Below are 24,947 nucleotides of genomic sequence, written 5' to 3'. Positions count from 1 at the left end.
TGCGTACCAACCACGGACCTAACAGGTAGAAATGGGCTGAAGACTGGAAAATTAATTGAATGTTTGATATTTGGTTTGCCCTTTCCTTCATCCCATTTCTTAAAAAAACAAAACTTTTCTATGATTTAATCAACTGATAAATTGACAGAGAATAACAAAAAGGAAATTCTTGACCTTGATGCAAAAAACATTGCCCTGAGTGGCCCCTAAGTTGTGCTATTATACTCTTAAAGAAAGAAACCTGAGACTCACTTGGCTCTGGAAAGAATCATATTTATACAGAATTATCTTCAGGAAAGTATAGAAGATTTAATTATTACAGTTACAAAAATAAAATGTTAAGTATGGTTACCTTAATAACCTTAATAATGTAAGAATATAAGAAAAACTTAACAGAGAAGGCAGATGGAAAAGGGGAAGAGTGATAGTTGGGTAATGACAAAAGTTAATGGACTAGAAAATGTGTCTAAGAACAAAGGGAACATAAAAATCAAAAATAATATGAACACTAAAAGGAGAGGTAACTAAATACTTTGCACTTGAGAGACAAGAGGTGTTACTTAATTTTTAAACTTAAGAAAATTATAAGATGACTATTTAGAGACATAGAGGGTCTGTTCCAAAAGAACTGAAAACCAATAATTAAAAGAAAAGGACTCTTGTCAATCATAAACATTAACTCTTTTGTACCTTTCTTTAACTTGTGCATATGTTACTTCGTTAAAACTGAAGATTTTTAAAATAGAAAACAACATTATATGATACTACTATTTTATAAATTAGGCAGCTAAACTAAAATTTTTACAGAAATACAGTTCCTTTTTAAAGTTTGGCTTAAATCTTAACAGGTACTAGCAACACATTAAAAAAATAAAACAAAATATTGGTATCAAGATTCAGTAATTTTTCAATATGATATGGTTAAAACTGGTAACTCTTACCTGGTTCTTTTAGAGTCTGAGAATTCCCAGCTAATTCTTCAGTCTGCATTTGACATAATATTTCACCAGATAAATGGTTTTTCTGTTCTTCTTCTACCATTTTCTTCCTTAGATCTGCCTTTGGAGTGAAAATTAAAAATACAAAGTCATTTTTCATCTTAACAATATCTGTTATTTAAAGACAAGTTTAATTAAAGAGAGCCAGATACCTCAGAATATATTGTCAGTTTAAGCGGTAAATCTTCAACTTTCACGAAGTCTTCTTCATCAGATTTTTGACTTAGGTTACCAGATTCTGCTTCCTATAAGATTAACAAATTATATTTAATGGAGGCAAACCATTCTACCTCTGGATCAAAACCAAAGTCATCCATGCAGAAGAGAAAGTGGATTCTAATATATAAGAGAGAGTGTGTGTGTGTGTGTGTGTGTGTATACACACACACACACACACACACACATACATATACATATCAGTAATTCTATCATATTTGCTTTTTTTCTATATTCAGCTCCATGAATAGAACAGAAATAGAGAGTTTATAGGAAGGGCTATACACATGCAACCTCAGGCATATATTTGGGCTTTTCTGTTCCCATTTTATAAAACAAAGAGTCAGTTTATACAGGATAAAGGAAGAAGTAGTAGTAATTACACTAAGGGCTAAAAATTAGAACGACTCTTATTTCTTGGTAGATCTACAGAACGCATCAGAGCTATATTCAGCAGAATATAAGTAAACATTTACAGACTTTCAAAATATCAACTCTAGAAGCTCAAATAGAAAGACGAGGTATAAATTAAGAAACTTAACGAAAGTTACTAAAAAACACCTTATACTGTTTTCCCGAAACTTGAAGCATCAGATTTATCTTCAAAAACCATGACTTTGACCATTTCACTTTCTTGTGCAAAGACCTTCAGTAATGTCCCCTGACTAAAATTCAAATTCAAGACCCTGTATGATCTAACTTTGAGTTAATTTAAGAGTTTCATGCTCTACCAACTGAGCTAGCCGATCATGCTAACTCTGAGTTAATTTAGACTGAATGCCTCCTATAGCAACTATACAAACTTATCAAATGATAACAACAACAAATTAACAGGTAACTTTCAGAGTTTTAAATGCGTAATTTTACTGGTAGTAAACCAAACAAAAGAGTTAAAAGAGTTACTCTTTCTACTAATGTCTTTGAAATACTATAAGCCCCTTGCTGAAAAATTATGAAATCATAACTGCAAGTGTATCTTTGGGAAGAAAACTGATATTAATTAAAATTAAGTGAAACACATTCCTTAGACCTAAAGGTACATTATTAAAAATCTCTTCATTTTTACAGACAAGAGAAAGTTATATATAAAACATACATAACCCAAGGATCAAAAAAATAAACTATATCGTATAAAATTAAATTGAAACAAAGGTCAAGAAGTAAAACTTAACTAACTTATTTACTTCACAAATGCAGATTTGCTAGCTTACTTTTCTGTCATTCACTGTATAGAGAGAAGGACTCTGATGCTGCCAAATTGTTTTATTTCCCATCACATGTAAACTTTCAGGTTTATCAAAGATTTATGAAATGTTTCGGACTGCTGAGAAGTTAAGTATCAGGAGTGTGTAAGAGACAGATTCACATATCACTGTTCCTTCAGATCTCAACTTGAACTCTCTCAAGGCTGCCACATAAAACCTTTTTTTTTTTGGCTCTCAAAATTATAAAAAGTAGAATTTTAGGTTTTGTGATAGTCATCTTAATTCATTATCACCCTTCTGCTCAAGTTTAAAATTAGTTTGAATAAGAAATAAAAATGTTCTGACAGTTTCTAAACCTACCCACAAAGTGGAGTTGGTTTGTATGCTGAAAATGTTAACCTGCAAATGAAGAAATATGCACAAAAATGAAATATACATACATAGTCATTCACTAACACTGGAGATTCAGTATCAGGACTTCCAGCCAAAGAGCTTTCAGGAGTCTCCTGAGCAGATTTAACTTCTTTGACTCTAGGCACCAAGGTTTCAATTTCAGTTAAAGGTAAAGGTAAAGGGTTAGGCTGTTTAGATGCATCGATGGTAGTGAGTGAGTCCTTTTGGACAGCACTATTTAAATGTTGCTCATTTTCCACGATATTGAGGTAACAGGGTTTCACAGGAGTGCTATCCTGGTCATCTGTCATCAAAAGAAAGTATTAACATTAGTAGTATAATGCAACTGTCATAAAATTTTTACTATTACACCAAATAAAGACTAAATATGTATGAATGAGAATAATCAAACGCTTAAGACCCCAAAGAAAAGGCAACTAGAAATTATCTGTATCACTGGTTCCCAAATTTAGCTGACCAGATTCATATGGGGATGTTTTAAAAATCAGATTCCTGAAATCCACCTGCTTTCTAATGAAGTGGGATTTTCAGATGTAAAGCCCAGGAATGGGTATTTTTTAAAAGGTTCCACATTTGTATCTAAAGGTATCTTTGCAGAATTTTTCTCTGTGTTTAAGTATTTGTCAACTTTTCTTTAACAGCTGTTTGCAGAAACAAAGTCCTCATGTTTTTTACAAAGGATTTAGTGAGAGAAAAGAGACATACATCAGTTCCAAAGTATCTCTGAACTTCCATTAACTAAGAATTTAATTTGTTTTGTTTTGTTATTAAGCACATTAAGGACACTTCAGATAATCTTGAAATTGGAACTTACTTAGATTTCTTACCTTTACTAGTAGTGGGTTCTTGTTCTGATGGGACATTTTTGCTTTCTGTTGATTCTTCAAAGTCATGTTGTGGAACCTAGAAGAAAAAAGTGATTATCTTGAAGTAAGGCCTAAATATACAGTCACTGTACCAGAGATAGTTGGTATATGTGGTTTTTGTCCAATCTTGAGAACTTCATACAAGGGAATTTTAAAATATCTTGTAAAAGTGTTTCAGAAAAGGAGGCTGTGGTTGCAATTTCAAGTGGCTAAAAAAGGTCTCCCTTTCTTAACCTCAATAATACAAGAACTGGAATATTATGAATTATACTTTTTTTTAAATTAATTTTTTTTCAGACCAGACTCTATCTTAAATGAAACTAAAAGACACTTGTTTATATGTAGATACGAAGTGAAAGGGAGAAGAACTGACCGGGAGGAGAGGGACATGAACAAAGTCAAGTGCCTTCTGCAGCAGGAGAGAAAAGAACATTCACCTCATAACTGGAAGTACCCAATTCTAGGAAGGAAGGAATACAGTGGTGGGGTGGGAGTTGGTGACAACAAGGTGGTAGCACTGGTGGTTGTTTAAAGCTGCTTAAGGAAAATGTGGACATCTAGGTTCCCTCCCCCAACCTCAACAGATTATATTTTGGAGAAACCAAACTAGTGAGCCTCAGACCTGAGGGCCACTAGGGTAGAGGTAGGCTACAAAAAGAACAAATGAGGACAGGATAAAGTATCATGCTGAAACAGAAGGATCTAGTGCAAGTTTATATAATGGTGGGACCCTCAGCCCGAATCCTACATCTAGTTCCAGAATACCATTAGCCAAGGAGATAAACCTGATCTTAGGCAGGAGACTGGAGGACCCTCCTTACTTTGGTGAAATTAAACCCCAGAGAAAAGATGCACAGGAATCGACATTTGGGATTTTCTATCAAAAAGTTATCTACCTGAACTGACCTACAGTGGAGCCCAAAAGAAATCAAACTGGGTTTTTGGTATATTATTCTTTAATATAAGCACCAACGGTACAGTGGATATTTGAAGAAAGCCTCCAAGTAGGTAAGAGAAGATACTGCTTCCATGAAGTAATAGGGTGCTACAAAAACATAACAATCAGGGGAAAAAAAAGTATTTAGAAATAAAAAATAAACAAGTTGAAATAAAAATAATTTCATATAGGTATTAAGATCAAAGGAATCTCCCAGAAAGTAAAACAGAAAGGACAATGGGACAATAAAAGAGAAGAGAAAATTATTATTAGGTAATAATTATTATTAGACCCTATGAGGGCTAATAATGCCTGATAACATTCATTCCAGAAGGAAAGAGAAGAGAAAATGGTGAGGAAGAAATTAAGAAAATAAAATTTACCAAACTGAAGAACCTGATAAAGTGTAACAGTGTAGTGAATGAAAAAAAAACCTGCAACAATGTGCATCACTGTAAAATTTCAGAACTCCAAGGGTAAAAAGCTTACAGAGCTAGAAAGAAAAAAGGATATAATACAAAGAATCAGAACTAAGGAAGCCCCGACCTCAACAGCGATACTGAAAACTAGAAGACAAAGAAGCAGTACCTTCAAAGACCTGAGGGAAAATAATTTTCAACATGGAAGCATTACGTTTTCTTAGACACAGAGTCTCAAAATATTTTATCTTTTATGCACTCTTTCTTAGATGTGCTCCACCAAAATGAGGTAATAAACCAAGAAAAGGACAAGACTTGATTCTAGAAACTGAGATCTGATACAGAACAACAGAGGAGATTCCCAGGCTGGAATATTTACAGGCCCAAAGAAAAGCCAAACCCAGAACAGAGCAAGAAGGTGGAACACTCCCGGAAGGGCAAAACCAAGACTGGTTCATGTAGAAAATTGAGAGGATTATACAGCTATTGGTGGGCATAGCAAAGACTCAAGTATATGATGAAAGATAATTAAGTAAATTAAAAATTGAGACAATTATTAAATTCAGGTGGAAAAAATACACAAGACTAAGCAATAAACAATATTTGCTTAGTTCAACAGTCAGTAATATTTACATAATTTGGTTAAATCTAAATATTTGGTTAAATATAGGTTTAACCAAAGATATAATTACATGAGGTAGACAGGATTAATATAATTAAATGAGTCACAAGTGACCTAAAAATCTTCACCTGCTATAACAGGAAGTAAAGAGGTAACGTCTAATACAAAAATGAATACACACACACACATACGGACCAGATACAAGGAGGTAAACAGGAGATGAAATCATACAAAGTGTTGCCTCCGGGGCAGCATGAGGTGGAGGTAGGAAAGGGAATGACTTTTATTTTGTTACGTACTATCTCTGTTTATGACTAAAAAAATATAAACATAAATTAAAAATCCAGATCTTCTGAAGTAATCACATAGTTTTTTAAGGACTCATTACCAAAAAAAAAAAAAAATTAAAATTCTTTAAATGTAAACCGTTTCAGATTTCAGTAAGGACATTAAAGAAGTTTATATTCATGAAAATGAGACTGGGGAAAGCTGTAAATTGTAACATCCCTGAAAAGAATCTGCTTTTAGTAGTTACAGTAAGACTGGGGGAAGGTGTGTTAGTCGCGCTGCAATACCTGGTCGTCGTGCTCATTTTCTTCTGTGGTTTCAGTGTTAGCCTGAAGTGAAGTCTGGACATCTACAGGTCCCTCTTCAAACTCTTCTATTTCCTCATCTTCATTCTCATCTTCTCCACTTCCATAATTAGTCAAAGCCTGAGTTTCAGCTTTGGATAAATCTAAGTTGATTAATACACGATTTTTAGTAAAATTTCAGCAGTTAGTTTTAATAATAGTTACCATTAATTGCATTCCTGCATGCGCAAGGGCTTTACACACAGTATCTGAAATCTTCAAAACAGTAAGTACTAGAGAACTGTGAGCACAGAGGACAGGTAATTTAGTCAGGGTCACTCTGGAATTCAAATCAGAGTTGCTGGACACCTAATTCTGTATTCATTCCACTCCACCAAAACGTTTCAATAAGTGATCTATAAAGAACTAATGTATAAACCTAGCTGAGAGCCTGTAGACTTACTAATAGACACTGGACACTCTTCACTTTCTTCATCTTCCTCTTGATCAGAAACATCAGATCTCACATTTTTGGGACCGTCACCATCATAAACCTCAGATGTTTGAGTCTGCTTAACTGTTTCAGTCTTATCCTTGTCCTAGTCACAAATAAATTTGAGCAATTAATTCCTTAAAGTACATTTTTTAAAGGTATATGGTAAATCTATCATAAAAATTAATGTCATTATCCAGCAAAAATGCAAAGAATCATTTTTGAATTTAATTTTGTCTTTAAAAGAAAATAAAAGTTTGTCAGAAGAAAGACCATTTTATGATATACTCTGCTCTCAAACATTTAGGTAAAAGCTGCCAAAATTCTTTAATCTTTTACTTCAAAAGTATTATTTTTGGTACAAATTAATTAGCACATACTTTGTTTTCATCATCAATTTCTCCAGCAGGTAAGCCATGATCTCCTTCAAGAATCCTTTTGGCCTATAAGCAAAACAATTAAGCAGAATTTAGTGGTAGTCTTTCATCATTACACTAAGTATTCAGTAAACTTTAGCAAATGCTGCATTTTTTAACCTTTCTCCAAAAAGTTGACTGTTTTCTTAGAAATAAATTCAACTCTTTCATTTAAATCTTTTAAATTAACAAAACAAAAAGCAACACTGCCTACTTGACATCTCCTTAGATATATGAGATACACAAACTTACTAAGTCCAAAACAAAAATCTTGATTCCCTTCCTTTCAAAGCCTCATCTTCCTTCAGTCTTCCCAATCTCAGTAAATGGCCCTTCATTCACCCAAATACACAAGCTCAGAAAACTAGGAACTAGCCTGTAGTTTACTTTTGTTATCCACGTCTAAACTATCAGAAAGAATTACTGACTCAATCATCAAAATGTGTCTGTTGTCACACACTCAAAGCTAAGGCTGGACTACTGCAACAGCCTTACAAATGGTAACTGGTCTCTCTCATTCTCTCTCTACTCTCCTACAATTCCTGTTCAATGTGGTATCCAGACAAATCTTGAACTGTACATGAGATTATGTCACTCTTCTATTTCAAACTTTCCCACAGGTTTCCATCATGCTTAGAATAAAATAAAATACAAAGCCCTTACCACAGTTTCCAAGGCTCCATAATTTGGCCTTACCTACCTCTGGGACCTCATCTCCTACACGCTCACCTCATTTAAAGTGTTCTGCCTCCCTGTCCTTCTCTTTCTCCAAAACACTCAGTCCTGCACTTAACAGTATTCTCTGCCTGGACTGCTCTTCCTCTCACCTTCATTACAGACACCTCCTGTCTTGTCACGGCTCAGCTCACATCTCTCCTTGAAGGAGCGTTGCGATTCCAACTATCTAAAGCAGCCCTTCCTGTCATTTATTAGACTACCATGCTGTCTTATTTTCTTCAAGCTCCAGGCAATGGCTAAAATGACATGAAACTTATTTTTTTGTCTAGAATAAACAACACTACAAACTGTGTGAGGAAGATGGCTTATCTACTTTAGATGTCAGGAAGAAGCATTATCTCTTTCTGCTTTGTGTCTTGACCTGCTTTCCCTCTCATGATTAGAGTCAAGAAGCAGGTGCTGGTCTAGGGAAAAGGCTCGCTGGTATGCCTCAAGTTGAGGGAAAAAAACCATCCAATTTCTTATGTGATCAAGACTAATTTAACAGGGTATTAGCAGCTACAGGGATGTATAACCAAAGTCCTAACTAATAACAAGCATGTGTGTTGGCTGGGAAGATAAAATATTTCTGGTGAATCTACTGGGGTTGGCAACAGCCATGGCAGGCAGCTGGTCAAGGACTGAATCCTGGTCCTCCTCTCTTCTCTGGAAACCTGCATAAGTGGCAATAATGCAAACTGGATATCTGACAATTCCTGCCATCCATTCCTGTCTGCATTCCTGATACTTATCCACTGCTGTTACTCCTAAGACTTAGAGTGTGGCTAGCATATGCACTCATTTATAATCTGATTAACACATATGACTAAAAAACAATTACTTTTGCTGAGGTCAAGTATGATTTTAGTTATTAATAATGATCAAGAATTGTATTTATATGCTAATTATAACTCCTAAAATCAAAATGAATGTCATTTACCTCTTTGGCATAAGACTGTATCACTCCAGCTGCTTCTATTTTCCTTTTGCATCTCTGTTTAACAGTTATACTATTATTATCCAAATCTTGCATGAGCTTAAAGAAGGCCAATTCATTAAATAACACTTCAGATATCTCTACAAGAAGATCTTCTCCACAATCTTTCAGTTTTCTGCCAGCAAATTTTTCCAGTGAATCCTATCCAAAAATAAACCAAATAAACTTTAAGATTATAGTAAACTTCTGTGGGTAGAACAGCAGAATGATTGACAGGTTTAAATTACAATACTCAACAAAGTAAAAATAATTTTATTATCTTTTAGTACTGAAAAACTTAATGGCTAAGATTACTAAGATTGGTTAATATTACTAGAGAACATTACCAGTAGGAATCCTGCCCATCCTGCTTAAAAGAGCAAACAAAAGAAGAACACATGACCATCCCTAGAATTAGTCTCTACTTAACGTAACTGCTCTGCCACAAATACGTAAGACAGGGGAGTCCTAACCGCAAGAGTTCCCACACAGTACTGGGGGATATGTGTATTTACAGTAATAAGCTGAAGTGCCATGAGAGAAGACTGTACCATTAGAATACGTTTGAAGTTTCCCCTTTTACATACGCCAGCCATTCTTACTTAAACTTCCTCTTCAAAATCAGTCTAAAAGTAAACTTCAGTTCTACTGAAGCTGATACAGGATCAACAAATGAACAAGTCTGCTATATTCTATTTTTTTTTAAATAAAATCACTCTTATTTTCCTTTCCTTCTAAAAACATGGACTGTGCTATTAAGAGAGGAGGCAGACTACTATGATGTCCGGTGCTCCCTCTTTCCCAAAAAACTACCTTGTCTAGTACAATCACAGAAAGAAGTACAAACACTGAGCACCTTGTGGAAAAAAACCTCACTGAACAGGTTTTCTAGGAGAAAAAAGTAGAAGATAGTAATATAAGCTCTACCTCATGAAAAAGTTTCAATACCCTGGGCAAGATTTAACGTAAACTAATTTTTATTGTTCACGTTGGTCTCCTTGTGAAAAAAGTCAGAAATAGGATGAAAGAAAAGCAGTCAGGTTTTCTTAGACTTAGGGAAAAACCCCTTATTTTCAAATCAATATTTGGAATCTGCCCACAACTATGACAACAGTAGGCCAAATGGAGAAAGGACTACATGCATCTTGATTAACAAAAATATTTAAATTATAGTTTCTCTTTGAACCTGATTCTAAAATGGAGTTACTTCTTTCTGTAGGAATAAGTTAGCTAGTTAAATTTATAAAAAAATACTTATCTAAAAATTATCCTGAACATTTTAAAACAATGCATAACAACTGCAGATGTCTTATATTCCTTATGAACTGTGTTAGTACAACTGGATTAAAGACAGCCAGGACAATTTATACTTAAGTTTTATTAAAAATAGAATGAAAAATTATAGTGATGGAAATGTGCAATAAAGACTAGAGTCTTAAAAAAATTGACAAAGTGATAATATTGTCTCTAAAACCAATTTAAACAGAGGAATATGAAGCAAGGAAAAGTTTAAAGGAAAATTCTATAGTAAAATTAAAAAGAAAAACATTTTCTAGTTTGGAACAACAATACACATAACTGGAACTATATCAACAGGTAAATTTCTCAAGATATTTACATGGAATAATTAAGGTATCCATACTTAACAGAGGGGTTCTCATCCTTGGCACTATTAACATTCCACAAGATGCTAGTACCAGTCCTTCCTTGCCTGCTGTGACAAACAAAATGTCTGCAGACAATGCTAAATGTCTCCTGGGAGGCAAATTGCCCCTAGTTGCGAACTACTACTGTAACATAATTTAGAATTACTGTTACAGCTTAAGAAGTCTCTCCAATCAATAGCTAGTTTCTGGTTTCTAAAATTTCCCAGAGTGGTAAAAAAAATTGTTTTAGACAACATCATGGAATAGTTCCTAAACATTTCAAACTTGAAGTGTAATTATTGGTTAGGAGAAAAGTCAAAACAAAATTTTATTAGATCTGGGACAGGCCTTAGAGACAGAGGATCAAGTTAAATGAAGACATGTGCCCTAATGTAATTTTTTTAACTAACTAAAGGAATAACCTTTTAAAAAGTATTAAAATGTCAGTCCAAATGGATGTTAGAATGCATATCTACTTGAATAAATTGTGTAATGCCAGAAAATAACAACAAAAATCCTAAACATATAGTATGTACTGGTAAGTCATACAAGAATAAATTCTTACCTGTAATATACTTCCAAGTTGTTTATGAAAGAACTTTACAAACTCTTTGCTTTCATCGTTTTGCTGGGTAAGGGTCAAAACCATGCGTCTTACTGAGGTTAGAAGTTGAGAAGAACATACTTCATCCATGTGCTCCTGAGAAAAATGCTAGTCGGTTAGAAAATACCTTACCTATTGTTTAAAAAATATTAATCCATATGAGATTTTATTTTTCTTGCATAAATGCTTCTCAGCTGTCAAGACACATTTAGAAATTTCATTCATAAGAACAGCCAAACTCCTCCTCTACACAGGTTGAAAGTTTTGCAAATTTTGACTCACCATAGCAGATAACAGCCAGTAAAAGAAACTAGCTGATTCAACACTTTTCATCACTTCCCTTCTGTACTCTGGGGAGCACTACCCATGCCATGGTTTCCATATTGCCTGTATTCCTTTTTGCAGCTCAGTTCATTTCAACTACTCCTACAACCATACTCACTTTCCACCCAATTTCCTCTATCTTACCTTTTAACTGTTCTCAGCCTTGACACTGCTGACATCCTTCGTTCAGCAGCACTCTGGCCTCTACCCACTAGATGCCATGGCATCCTCCACTCTCCCAAGTCCTGACAACTAAAAATGTATCTAAAAATTACAAAATGTTTTTAGGGTCAAAATCATGCCCCGTTGAGAACCTCCGTCCTAACTTTCTTAACAAGCCACTCTGGGCAACTCTCTTCATCTCCTTAATCTTCTTTTAGAAGCATATGCAAGCTACATAATAATCTAAACCACGGGTAACGTTCTCAGGTGAGTCCATAAAACATCCATATCAAGTAATGTCAAGGTTCCATTCCCCTTTCTGCCGCTTAACTCATTTGGGCAGGTTCTCTAACTTTGACTCAGGTTAATTTGTGAGGTTTCTCTTCCTTCTTTACAAATGTGTAGAACAAGGTGAGCAAACTAGATGATATCTAAGATCTCTTAAATCTAAGCTCATTTTTAAAAACTTCATGTGCCAAAACAGACAATTAAAACAGAAGACAATATTCCCTTATCTTCAAGGAATCAAATACTAGTGAAGTCAGATACATGCATACATCAATCACTACAAGCTATGCAATGTCCAGTAGATGATACTTTAAAAAATTTTTTTCTTTTTTTTAAACTAATTTTTTTCTTGTTTTTTGGGGGGGGGGGGTTGCAATTAGGTTTACTTATTTATTTTTTTAACTGAGGTACTGGGGATTGAACCCAGAACCTCGTGCATGCTAAGCAGGCACTCTACCCCTGAGCTATATACCCTCCCCACTAGTAGATGATACTTTTAAACAGCAGGGACTGTTCCTTATTCAATACCACCTAGCACAGTGGCTAGCTCAGAGGAGACCCTCAGCACTTGCTGAACAAATAAGTATCATAAAGGAAGCACACGCCAGGTGCCCTGAGGAGCTGTGGCAGCATATTAGAGGTAACAAGAAATATCTTTGAAGAAAAGGTACTTCAGCCAGGCAGAAAAGAGTGAAGGGATTTTATATTTTCAAGGATGACTACTTGTAGAAAGGGCTGATATGTGAAAAGAAAATGGCAGGTATGGAAAATGTGGAGGAATGTGAAGTGAGTGTATACGGACAGAGAGCAGCGAGGATGAAGCTAGGAAAGGATACAGACGCAGTGGTGAGGTCTCTCAACTTCAAAGATAGGAATTAAGGTTATGCTATTGGAGAGAAGGAAATAAAACTGACTGCACTTAGGAGGAAAAATCAATTTTTGACTCACTGGTGATAAGAGGGTAAGAGAGTTAAGAAGTCTAGCTCAGGTGACTGAGTACAATGCTGACATAACAAAGATGTTCTATAATCCCACCCAGAAAGTCAAGACTTGAAGTGAAACAAGAAATAATAAAAGTTAAAATCAGATCATTAGTTCTACTCATTTTGTTGGCCTCAGAAATTGGTTGAAACACTAAATTTAATAAGCGAATCCTTATGAAAGGATATTATTTAAGTCAGACACAAAATTGTAAATGCAGTAACATTTTCTGAGATGATTACATTCCCCACACATAAAGCTAAATATTTAGATATCTTTAACCCTTAGAAAGTAATTGTATATATCAAATAAATATCACTACCAATATACCTAATTTAACCAAAAAAGACATGTTTTAGAAGTATTTATTGCATTATGATACAACAAAAATGTAAAAGAAAAAAGGCAATGGTTTGTTATTTATGCCTAAGATAACCTAAAAGTTTAAGTCAATTCACTTGAGGGAATGGTTTCAGACTCAAATAAATATCCACCTATCTATCCATAAGAATATATATATATATATATTCTTATAATTTATAGGTATGTAAATATTTAAGGGGGTAAATACATATTTTGCAATAGGAGATAAATTCATAGAATAATTGATGAAACTGATATATTTGTCTTATCTCCTCAAATCCCCTTTATCCAGTCTCTGAAGTCTTTCTTGGGTGAAAGTACTAAGAGATTGAAAGACATTATTCTAACAGGAAGGCACATGCAAATAGTTGTGACACTTTGTCATAAGTGCTTTAATAAAGACATGTACCAAGTATCCCAGGAGGAGTAAAGAGAAGGAGAAATCCTACCTGCAAATACATGCAAAAATATTTCAGCTGGGTCCTGAAGGATAAGCCTGACAGAGAAAGGGTGAAAGGGCATTCTAAGCAAAGGAAGAAGCATGGGCAATGTGCTTTTTTGAAAACTGTCAAGTCTAATACAAGATATGTCAGAAGGAACAGTTATGAGGCTGGGACCAGGTTGTAAAAAGTTTTATGAGTGATGCTGAATCTGATCTGGATCCTACAGGCCAACTGTTTTCAAACTGTACTTCAAACTATATTTGATCAGTCTGAAAACGATAGTCGAGGTTTGGTGGAGCCATTCACTTACTAATTCATTATTCAGTAAGTATTTACTGACTGCCTACTATATGCAGGTACTATTCTTGGCACTGGTAAGACAGTGACCACAACAGATTAACATCTCTGATGTAAATCTCCCATTACTTCATGGAACTTAACACTTAACAGGGAAGACAAAAAAAATAAAGAAATAAGCAAAGATTAAATAGGTCAAAGGTGACAAGCACTACTGAGATTAAGAAAAGTAGATAAGGAGTTGGAGGAGATCTGCTCACCAAAGAGGACACAGTTAACTAAAGACCTGAAGGATTCAAGGGAAAAGCCATGCCGGCATGTGAAGGAAGAGCATGCCAGGCAGAAGTATCAGCAAGTGCTAGTAACACTAGCAGGAGAGTTGAAAGATTAGAAGAGGAAGCAGAGGGGCCATTCTGGAGCTGCTGCAGTTGCCCAGGAAAAGGCTACGTCACTCAGTTTTTTACATGGAATAATTTGGGCACAGACAGATGATCTTTTCTCCTCTTAGCTATAGTGTCTCTTATGAGGAAGCAGCTTCTGTAACTGCCTTTTCAAAGATCTCTCTTCTCTCAAAATATTCCAAAGAAAGCAATTACCTCCACTGAGGGGAGGAATACAAGCGCATGGAAACAACTTCCTACTGTCAATGACTTACACACTGGCAAGTGCAAGGATGTAAGAGATGAACTCCTTGACAACATGTTTTGCAGTTTCCCGTATCTGAGTGAAAAGATTGTCTTCACTTCTAATTTTGAAAATTTCCACTTTAAATTAAAATGTAAGAGTACCATCTCAGAAAAAAGTCCTGTCTTGCACGCTTCCTTCTCTCCCCTTTTCACTGTTATTAAACAAAATAAACAGTACTACTTACTAGTCTCATACTCCCACTGTTGGCAGCAATATAAATTGTTATCCTTTCTGAGGGACAATTTAGTATGTCTCAAAAGTCTTAAAAACATTCATACCCTCAAAGCTAGAAATTCTATGTCTAAGAATTATTTCTAAGGAAAGAAAAATTGGATATGTAAATTTATCTAAGTCATGTAAGTATTGTTCATAACAGTAAAAAAGAAACCAGAATAAACATAAATGTTTAACAACAAGAACTGATAAAATAACAAACAGGCAGTTCTATTCCACCAATACTCAGCCGTCACAGCAGCAATCCACAGAGCTCACTACTGCAGTCCGGCCTGGTCACCCCTAGCTCTTCCTCTTTTGCACATCTTCCAAATGTTGTTGGAAACCAGGTGTTGCTCACTGGGTCCTGGGCCCCAGCTTTAGGTCCCCTTCTCTTACCTAGTGCCATGTTTTAGGTGACCCATCTTCTACCACTAGGACCTGCTGATTTCCCACATATATCCCAACTGCCTACTTCTCCCTTTCTATAGCCCCAGACCCTTATCTAAGCCATTATCATTTCTCACTTGATCTCACTGTTATTTCTGACTCCTATGTTTAACTTTCCACAAACAAATCAGATTTTGTATCTTACTTAAAATCCTCTAAGAGTTTCCCTTCGAATGTTAAATAAAATCCAAACTCCTAATCATGCTTATGATGATGTACAGAACTGGCCCTTCCTCCTCCTCTAACATTATCTCACAAAAATTTCCTATAGCCACACAGGTCCTTCCTCCAGCTCCTTCAACATGCCAAGCTAGCTTCTACCTTAAGACCTTTCTGTCTGGATGATCTCAGCTTAACCTGGCTCTTTATTCACATCTCTGCTTAAATGTTCCCTCTTCGAGAAGCCTTCCCTGACTATCCTGTCAAAAAGAGACATCATCACATCACCATACTTTAACTCTCTGCATAGCACATATATACCTGATACACATTTACTTATATGTTCTAAATTCACTTTTTTGGGGGTCCATATTCTCATCCTAGCACTCAAGTTGCATGAGAGCAAAGGCCTTGACTTGTTTACTACTATGTCCACAAAGCCTGGCATAATGTAAGTATTCTACAAATATGTTTGAATGAATAATAAATGGTGTCAGCACTAAAAAATACACAATAGAAAAACAGTGATGTAGAAAGATGTATATGGTATAAGATATAAAAGCAGAATGCACTTATATATGGACGAGATATTACAGAAAGGTTCACAAAACGTTGATAGGGACTATCACTGGGTGACAAAATTATGGGAGATTTTTAGTTTTTTCTTTTGTTTACCTGTATTTCCTGAATTTAGTACAATGGAGTCTTTTATCTGAATTAAGAAGAACAAAACACAGAATGTTTATTTATTTTTAGAAGTTATTGCTTACCTTCAAAAAAGGAATGACTTCTTTCATAATTGCTTTAATCTGCCGGTCCAGCTGCTGAGTATCAATTCTGGGACAAGGGATGGTAGAAACTTCACTTACAGGTTGTTGTGAACTATGATTTTCAGGATTAGGAGTTTCTAATTTAAAAATGAAAATGCTGTATTAGCAAACTAACGTCTATGACATTGTATGTATTTATACAAAATTCTAAAGAATATTAAATTCTGATGGTTTTATATTAAAATAACACAAAGGAACATCTATGAAGTTCTAGTACCCCTAGTAATTAAAAGAAGGCAAACAAAGTCATTATAGATCAAGTGGGGCTCTTAATTTTTCACATATGGAGCTATGATTTTTAATCAATTCCAGAACACACCTTCTAAATTATTAACCGTAGTTGTAGCAGCAGCACCATCTTCATCCTCAATAATCCTGCAGGTACATCTGATATTTGTGTTACTTTCAGCTTCAGTCTTCATACGCTCATATTCTCTCATCCTGGCTAATGCTTGATCTAAGTGAATCACAGTGTTACCTGTATATGGAACAAATATTTCTAGAAGATATGAAAGTAAATTTTTTCATGTAGTCCGTAAAATGTATTAGTAAAAATATGTCTGAACATAGGGAAGAAAAACTAGCTTAACAAGTTCCTGACATTGTACTAGCTGGTTACTTAGCATACATTATCACATTTGTTTAGTCCTTAAAATAACGCTATGAAGTAGATGATAGTACCCTCATTTTCAGAGAGCTTAAGTAACTGCCTATGGTTTCCACAGCCACTTAAATGTAGAATTAGGGATTTGAACCCAGATCTCTTACACTCTGAAGTCCGTATTTATTTCACTATATCATGTTGCTTCCCTTAAACAGTACAACAAAAATTAATTCCAAAACGTCGTGCAAATTCTGGTGCAAACAATTCAACCTAACACAAGTAATTAAGGTAAGGAAAAGACCTCAGAATAACATTTCCCAATTCTCTTCTGTCTACTTCAAACGTAGGGGGAAGGATTGTGAGAAAGCCATCAATTAAAGAAACTAAACAGGTAGGACTCAAAATCACTTGGCAACTCAGAAAGTGGGGACAATTAAGGGGGGTAGGCCAGGCCACAGAGTGATTTTTCTGTCTATAGTGGGATGAGCTCAGTCCAGACCTGACAGGAGGGAGCTAGGGCTTCAAATCCTCTGTAATTAAGATAAGGCATAAGGAAGACTTACTGCTTGCTAAAAGCTAGATACCCAATGATAGAGCAGGGCTTGGCCTTTTTCTTTGTAGTAGAAAAACTCTTTGAAATCATCTAAATCTTGTTATCACATAAACACTAGAATTATGGGACATTAGATTATTCTATCAACTAAGTGCCTCAGGGATCTGAATGAGTGAATCTTCAGGTATATTTTGAAATGCTACAGCCTGGAAAATGAATCAGGTACATAGACATCTTTCTCTTCTCTAATCTCCCTTCCAAATTTAGGACTTGGGTATTTTCTCTCCCTTGCACCTACTCAACACTCTAAGCTTTTGTTGTACTATTGGCGACCATGCCTTAGAGTCACCTGGGTTTCTCACAAAGATTGTATACGCTAAGAAATTTCAGTTCTTACTTCAAATTATTAACATTGTTATTGAAAATGTGATTGGATGAGGCATTGCTACCTCTGAATTTTTCCTGCTGATTAACTGGAAGATCTTAACGGATGACCTTTCCCTTAAGGGAAAGGAATTAACATTCTCTGAACTCCTATTATGCATGCTAGAGAGTTCTGTATGTTTTTCACAAGAACACAGCAAGCAAGGTAAGTAAATTCCCATTTCCTTAGTATATGCAAAGAGTCAGAAAGGTTCAATGACTTGCCCGAGGTCAAAGAGCTAAAAGTGAAGAGATTCTAGAATTTAGACTGATGGATGGATAGACTTTTAGGTCTATGTTCTTCCACCACAGCTTACCTTCTAGACTTTTGTTTCCTTATCAATGCAATTTAAAGGCTGTATTAAAATGTCATGTTCTAAGATTTTAAAACATTCTGCTTACCTAGATCATCTGTCGCAAAAGGCTCAAAATTTGAAGATACAGACATGACGCTAGCATTATCAGCATCATTTTGCTCACTTATTTTATGCGTTTCTCTCTCAAAGTTCTTCTCAAAAGTTTCCTAAGTTATAGTTTAAAAAACAAATAAAATTACTAACATTTCTTTAAAAATTTTTAGGATTAATATTAAAAATTTAACATAGAAACTAAGTATATGAATAAAACTATGCACTTAAAATTGAGATATAACCAAAGTTATAAAAGGTTGAATAGAGTCACAGACAACATTAAAGTATTAAGTACCCCTGCAGAACACTTGTCATTATGTACATGAAAATACACAGAGCCAGCTACTAATTAAATTCTAACTTGGAGAAGTTAACATTACTTCTACACCCTCAGGGAAATTCTCCTATCTCCAAACTATAAGATTGCCTAGTACCTTACTATATTTGGTTGTCTCGTACCAGAAGAAAAACATGACAGCATTATTCATATTTTTAAGTCAACTTTATTTAAATATTATTTATATACAACAATGCACCCACTGAGTGTACAGTTTGATGAGTTTTGAAAAACATACGCACCACCACCACCACCTTTCCTAAAGATAAAGACCATTTCCATCAGCCTAGAATGCCTTTGTATCCTCTACAGTCAATCTCCACTACACCCCACTCGTGATTTCTATCACCACAGATTAGTTTTGCTGGCTCTAGAACTTCATATAAGTAGAACCATTCAATATGTGCTCTTCAACGTCTGGCTTCTTTTGCTCAGCATGTTTCTAAAATTAATCCACCATGTTGTGTGTTTCAGAAGTTCATTATTTTTAAAATGGCTGAATAGTATTCCAAACAAACCAAAGTCTGTTTATCCATTTATCTGTTAATGTTCCAGTTTGTAGCTATCATGACTAATAATGCTATGAACATTACTATACAATTATTTGTGGACATGTTTTCATTTCTCTTGGATGAACACTTAGAAGAGAAATTGCTGGGTCACATGCCAAATTTATGCTTAACTTTATAAGAAACCGCCAAACTGCTTTCCAAAATGGTTGAACAATTTTACAATCCCACAAGCAGCGTGAGAGTTCCAATTGCTCCAAATTCACACCAGTACTTCTTACTGTCAATCTTTTAATTTCAGCCTTTCTAGTGGGTGTGAGGTCATATTTCATGTGGTTTTAATTTGCACACTGTACTTCTTTTGTGAAGCACATGTTCAAATCTCTTATCCACTTTTTATTAAGTTGTTTGTCTTACAATTGAGTTGTAGAAGTTTTTTATATAGTTGGGATTTATCTTTCATAGTCATGCGCCAGATACATGTACTGAGATTATTTTCTCCTAATAGTACCTTTGAAAAGCAGAAGAGTTTTATTTTTATGAAGTCCAATTTATCGATTTTATCTTTCATACGTAGTGCTATGTCCTATGAAATCTTTGCTTATGTCCAAATCATGAAGATTTAGTTTTCTGTTAGTTTTTCAGTTTTAGCTTTTTCAGGACTGTAAGTAATTTCAGATTAATTTTTGTGTATACTGTGATTAGGAGGGGTCTCAATTATATTTTGATTGTAACTCATTTCACAATTGTGTTCTTTCTCCTAGCTACTGATCTGTTAAAGTTCTCTCCTAAATTATGAAATGAAAGGTATGCCCCTGGTTAAAGGAAATTCAGGCATTAGGGAACATGTTTTAGGAAGTGGAACCATTTTATTGCACCTTCAAGTCAGACTTGAAAGTAGATATGCCTTTGTCATTTTATAGCACCTGGAGTAGAAGATTCAAATTGTTTCTTTCTATTCTGAAACCTCAGTTGCTCATCATCCCTGACTTATAATCCTTAGATGTCTACTTTAATTCTCTCTTTCATGGCATGAAGGTTCTTTCACATGCTCTAAAAGGTATGTGTAAAAGCTGCATTAATGGAACTCAAAGGACCTTGGCCTAGAAACATGAAGAATAAGACTATATCCACCCAATTTGGTAACCACTAGCCATATGGCTATTTAAAGCAAATAAAATTAAAAATTTACCTCCTCCATCCCACTAGCCATATTTCAAGTGCTCAATAGCCATATGTGGTGAATGGGTACTAAATTAGACAATGCAGATTATAAGACAGTTCCATCACTATAGAAAGTTCTACTGGACAGCACTGCTCTAGATCTGTGGGTATGAACACTGGATGCTATGCCGCTGCTAATGATTAACTGACATTAATTAATAAATGGAAAATGTTGACATTAATGCTAAATTTAAGTTTGATGAAAAAAATTAAAGAACTGATTTAGTTATTTAAAAGTAATACTGGGGGGTAAGGTATAGTTCAGTGGTAGAGCGCATGCTTAGCATGCACAAAGTCCTTGGTTCAATGCCCAATACCTCCATTAAAAATTTTAAATTAAATTGTAAAAAGTAAAAGTAATACTAAGTATTAATATTTATGCCAGATCCCTACAGTTATGGACTGAATTTTTGCATCTCCCCTCCCAAATTTACATGCTGATGTTTTAATAATATTAGGAGGTAGGGCCTTTGTGAGATAGTCAGATTTAGATGAGGTCTTGAGGGTGGAGTCCCCATTATGGCCCTTGTAAGAGGAAGAGACACCTGAGCCTCCTATCACTGCCATGTGAGGATACAGGGAGAAAGTGGCCATCTGCAAGCCAGGAAGAGGGCCTGCGTGCACCAAGAACTAAAACTGCTGGCACAATGATCTTGGACTTCCCAGCCTCCAGGACCATGAGAAATGGACGTCTGTTGTTTAAGTCATCTAGTCTACAGTATTTTGTTGTACCAGCCAGAGCTAAGACACCTACTTATTAAGTACTATTGTATCTTTAAATTTTATTCGACTTTTAAACCTTGTCAGGTTAATTTTATCATACATTGTAGCTCAATTTTCAAAATCTGCTGTTGATGGTGCAAACCAATGTACTCAAATCCTAGAAGCAATGCTGCTTATATGAACTTTGGATAAAAAGAAAGGCACTGGACTTAAGGAAATAAAACTACTAAAGAAGATTTCTAAGAAAAGACACTCTTCATGCTCTCTCAGTAAGTTATTTCAATGCCTAATAAAATTTAATATAACCTAGTATCTCCTATTTTTTGTGTATATGGCTGGACCACTTTTCATGTCCCACAAAAAAGAGAACACAATTTTCAATTAGTTATAATAACAATTAATCCCAAGTGGCAATTAGTTACATTCATTTATATTTGATATTAACAAGTCAAAATCATGTAGTTTTTGGACACTGGTTTACATTCATAGTAATATAGGAGTTGGAGCCTAGTGAAGAAAGGTTTTAAGCAGAAAAGATAACTTGGGAAAGTACTGTTTTAAACACGAGTAAAACCAGAGCAAAAATTCAGAAAAACTTCTCAACAGTTATAAGGAAATTACTATATATTCAAAGAAGATGGTCTTTTGAGAAAGCTATCTTTTCATAAAAATGTATATTATTATTGTATCAACAATGGGCAGAAACACAGTAATACGCTTCCAACTCTCCATCTATGGCAGATATTTGCTAATCAATTATGGCACTCCTATCCATAGATATCCATGTGTTGAAACTGGTATAAGAATGTACTTGCTATCCCAGGACCACATATCATCTTTTACAACAGAATAAGGATCTGAACCTTTACAAAGCTGATTTCCAAGTACCCAGCACATTATCACCTCCGTATCCTAGCAGTTAGTCATCGTCATTCAAACTCCTATGTGCGAGGTAGGCATCATTTAGAGGACACAGTCTATTGAAAATACACACTTTCCTTACCACTATTTTCCATGTCCAAGTCTTTTTCACTTTATTCAAAATTTTCTTCATCAATTTTAATACATTAAATTACATTTTCTTCCTGGCTTTCCTTTGTCTAGGCTTCTTTTCTAACCCAAAGACATGATTTACTTGGTATTTATTTACTCAAGGGCTCTTGTGATCTAACTGCTGTCTGGTTTACTCAGTATCTTGAATGAATACAACAAATTTTACTGAATTGCCGTAAGAGTCAACTCCTATGTTAGGCAAAGGAGATCTAACTATGGCTATTTTAGACCTTATAACTATTTATATATAATTTTTGGTGCTGCTGCCCTATTTTTATACCTCACCTCAAATAAAGTAATACATTACACCTAGCTTTTTAAAAAAGCTAAAAACCATATATATTAGGTATACTCACAGTTTAAAACAACCTACTTAACTTTTGCTTGCTGCCTACTGAAATTACGTCTACCCCTCATTAATCATATCAGCTTACATCGTCAGTTGTAGCAAGGCTTTCACTGGGAGTAAGTTCTGAGTTGGATGCTATCCAAGTTCCAGAATTCACCGACTTTCCATTTTCCCCTTCTTTTTCATGGTTCTCAGAAATATGTCTGGATACTATGTCCTAAATAAGGAAATAAGATAGATATTTATGAAAAACATTTGTTTAAACACGAAGTTAAAAACAAAAGCAGATAGAAGAACAAATGCAATACTTTTCACCTCACAGCTTAACTGTGAAGAAGAAATAACATTAAACACAAAACACTGAAAAACTGCTCAGAAAAAGACTATCTGAAAGCTACTTAAGCTGTGTAAGAAGATTTAAATAAAGTGGCATGAAAGCACGTAGAAAGCAGATCAAAATATTTATGGAACAAGGACATGCTTCAGTCAAAGAAAGTAACCAGATATAACTGTGAAGAATGGCAGTATCAGACAGAGTACGAACAAGAATGTTAGGTACCAGATACCTGCAATGCATATAAAGCCCTCTGTCTCAAGTAGTCCGTATTAAGTAGCTGAAGCTCATGGAAGAGCTCAATAAGAAAATGTGGACGAGACTCATTTTGAGAAATCAGCGTAGCTACTTCAGAATAAATGGTATCACGCAAAGCTTCAAACATGGAAAAATCACTCCCCGTTTCTGGAAGATATAAAAGATCAGGAAGTTAATGTTGAAATATGTTCCTGTTTCTATTAGCTTGTATCATTACTCTCAACTTTAAATTACTTTAAACTCAGAATACACTTAATTCTATTTTAGGGCTTGTAAAGTAGAAAAAGAATCTTAAAATTACCAAGATAAAAATAATCTTAAAAATATCAAGATATATACTACATAAGAAATATTTAAATGTATAAATAATATTCCTTAGCAACTTAGACCAAACTTATTTCACAATAAAAAAAATCTGAAAATTTTTACATATTTCTTAGGAATAATCAATGGAAATCTTTTAGCACTTAAATGAAATGAGCTAAGTGCCTTTTTTTGCTAATATGAATTTTGTTACAGGAAAGGAAATTAGTTTGTTTTGTTAATATTGAGAACAAACTAAATGCTGCCAAGGAAAGCTACTATTTTAAGTTTTATCTAGTTAGGTCCACTAATTCTTGAATCTCTGCTATGATGCTGTATTGATGAAAAATTGAATTTGTAACTGTAATATAATAATTCAGTTTTACTATAGTGTCTTACTGACATACTCAGTATAAGCTGGAGCAGACAGTGACCAAATGAAGCTTTCAGTTTCACAGAATGTAAGCATCACTCCTGTCATTTAGCAAAAACCTTGCTACACATATTTGTTGGTAACAAAGAATTATCACCCTTAAGAGGTATACAGTCACACCTTTATTTTTAAAAGTACAAATTAGGAACTGTACCCATTTTGAGTTCTCTGAGAAAAAAAAATCTCCAAGTGCTCTTCTAATGATCAAATTCTATAAACCCTCTAGAGCAACAGTAGAACCACAAATAGTTAAACATTCAAGTTCCACAGAAATCAGTGACATGTTTCTCAAAAAGAGAATTTGAAATGTTGAGTGTTTCAATATACTGTGCTTTCAAATATATAAGCAAAGATATTAAGACTTAATTCACTTTTTGCAAGAAAAATTTAAAAATGCAAAGCAAATGTGGTCTAATGAAATAACTTTCTACTATTTTACTAAGTAAATCAATATCTTCATGTCTCAATTTCTACAACTATAAAATAATGATAATAAATATGCATATCTTGACTCAGATATGAGTATAAAACGAAGAGATGCACTAAAATTCTCTAAGTAGTTTTAAAATGTCTAAATGTGATACATTACTACAAAAATATTTATTATAAGCAGGAACCAAAACTATTTCTGTAGGAAGTCTCTATTTGTAGGAAAAAATCCAGATAAGAAGATATGACACCATGCAAATTTCCCAATATATATACTGTACTGTAGTATGTAGTATGTTTGATCAGTTGTTTTAGAAAGTGTTTATTTCAAAAATGTTAAGAACAAAGCAATATTTAATGACATCTTTCATACCTCTGTATATGATAAAATTATCACTCTAAATTATGTATCAAAGATTAAATTATTCCCAAATAATGAATTATGCCAAACATATGCCTCATCCCTCCCACCTACAATAGAGAAGTAGAAATTCTTTGCCAGTTTCTCCTCCTGGACTAAAATGTATAGTTTAGGTAAGCAGTCCTTGACTTGAATCAGTCAGATTTCTCTGATTCTATCTTGTTTTCACCCTACATTCACAGTTTTTTTCTTAAGGAAGTGCCACTGATATATTTAGCTTTGTGTGAAGTCCTTGTTTTTTTTCTTTAAATTATCCTAAAGGCCCATAACAGGCTTCTCTTTTTTG

At 34.5% G+C, this 24,947-nt stretch overlaps 1 protein-coding gene across 18 annotated transcripts in view; it reads right to left on the bottom strand.

Moving 5' to 3' along the window:
- PCM1 (pericentriolar material 1) overlaps positions 1-24,947 on the bottom strand; it is a 79,540-nt gene that overhangs the window by 768 nt on the left and 53,825 nt on the right. For 11 of the 18 annotated variants that reach the window (XM_064477510.1, XM_064477506.1, XM_064477507.1 and 8 more), the window contains 14 exons: positions 23,050-23,222; positions 22,569-22,700; positions 18,281-18,401; positions 16,618-16,797; positions 16,239-16,375; positions 11,063-11,197; positions 8,816-9,013; positions 7,123-7,185; positions 6,713-6,848; positions 6,253-6,413; positions 3,661-3,736; positions 2,860-3,116; positions 1,151-1,243; positions 942-1,059 (listed from right to left, as the gene is read on the bottom strand). In XM_064477510.1, the coding sequence (XP_064333580.1) occupies positions 942-1,059; positions 1,151-1,243; positions 2,860-3,116; positions 3,661-3,736; positions 6,253-6,413; positions 6,713-6,848; positions 7,123-7,185; positions 8,816-9,013; positions 11,063-11,197; positions 16,239-16,375; positions 16,618-16,797; positions 18,281-18,401; positions 22,569-22,700; positions 23,050-23,222 (1,980 nt within the window). The remainder of the gene's footprint in view (positions 1-941; positions 1,060-1,150; positions 1,244-2,859; positions 3,117-3,660; positions 3,737-6,252; positions 6,414-6,712; positions 6,849-7,122; positions 7,186-8,815; positions 9,014-11,062; positions 11,198-16,238; positions 16,376-16,617; positions 16,798-18,280; positions 18,402-22,568; positions 22,701-23,049; positions 23,223-24,947) is intronic. The other 7 variants (XM_064477509.1, XM_064477513.1, XM_031440240.2 and 4 more) reach the window with 1 other exon arrangement.

Source organism: Camelus dromedarius, chromosome 22, assembly GCF_036321535.1.
Source record: "Camelus dromedarius isolate mCamDro1 chromosome 22, mCamDro1.pat, whole genome shotgun sequence".
NCBI lineage: Eukaryota > Metazoa > Chordata > Mammalia > Artiodactyla > Camelidae > Camelus > Camelus dromedarius.
This window is presented reverse-complemented; position numbering and strand designations above follow the sequence as displayed.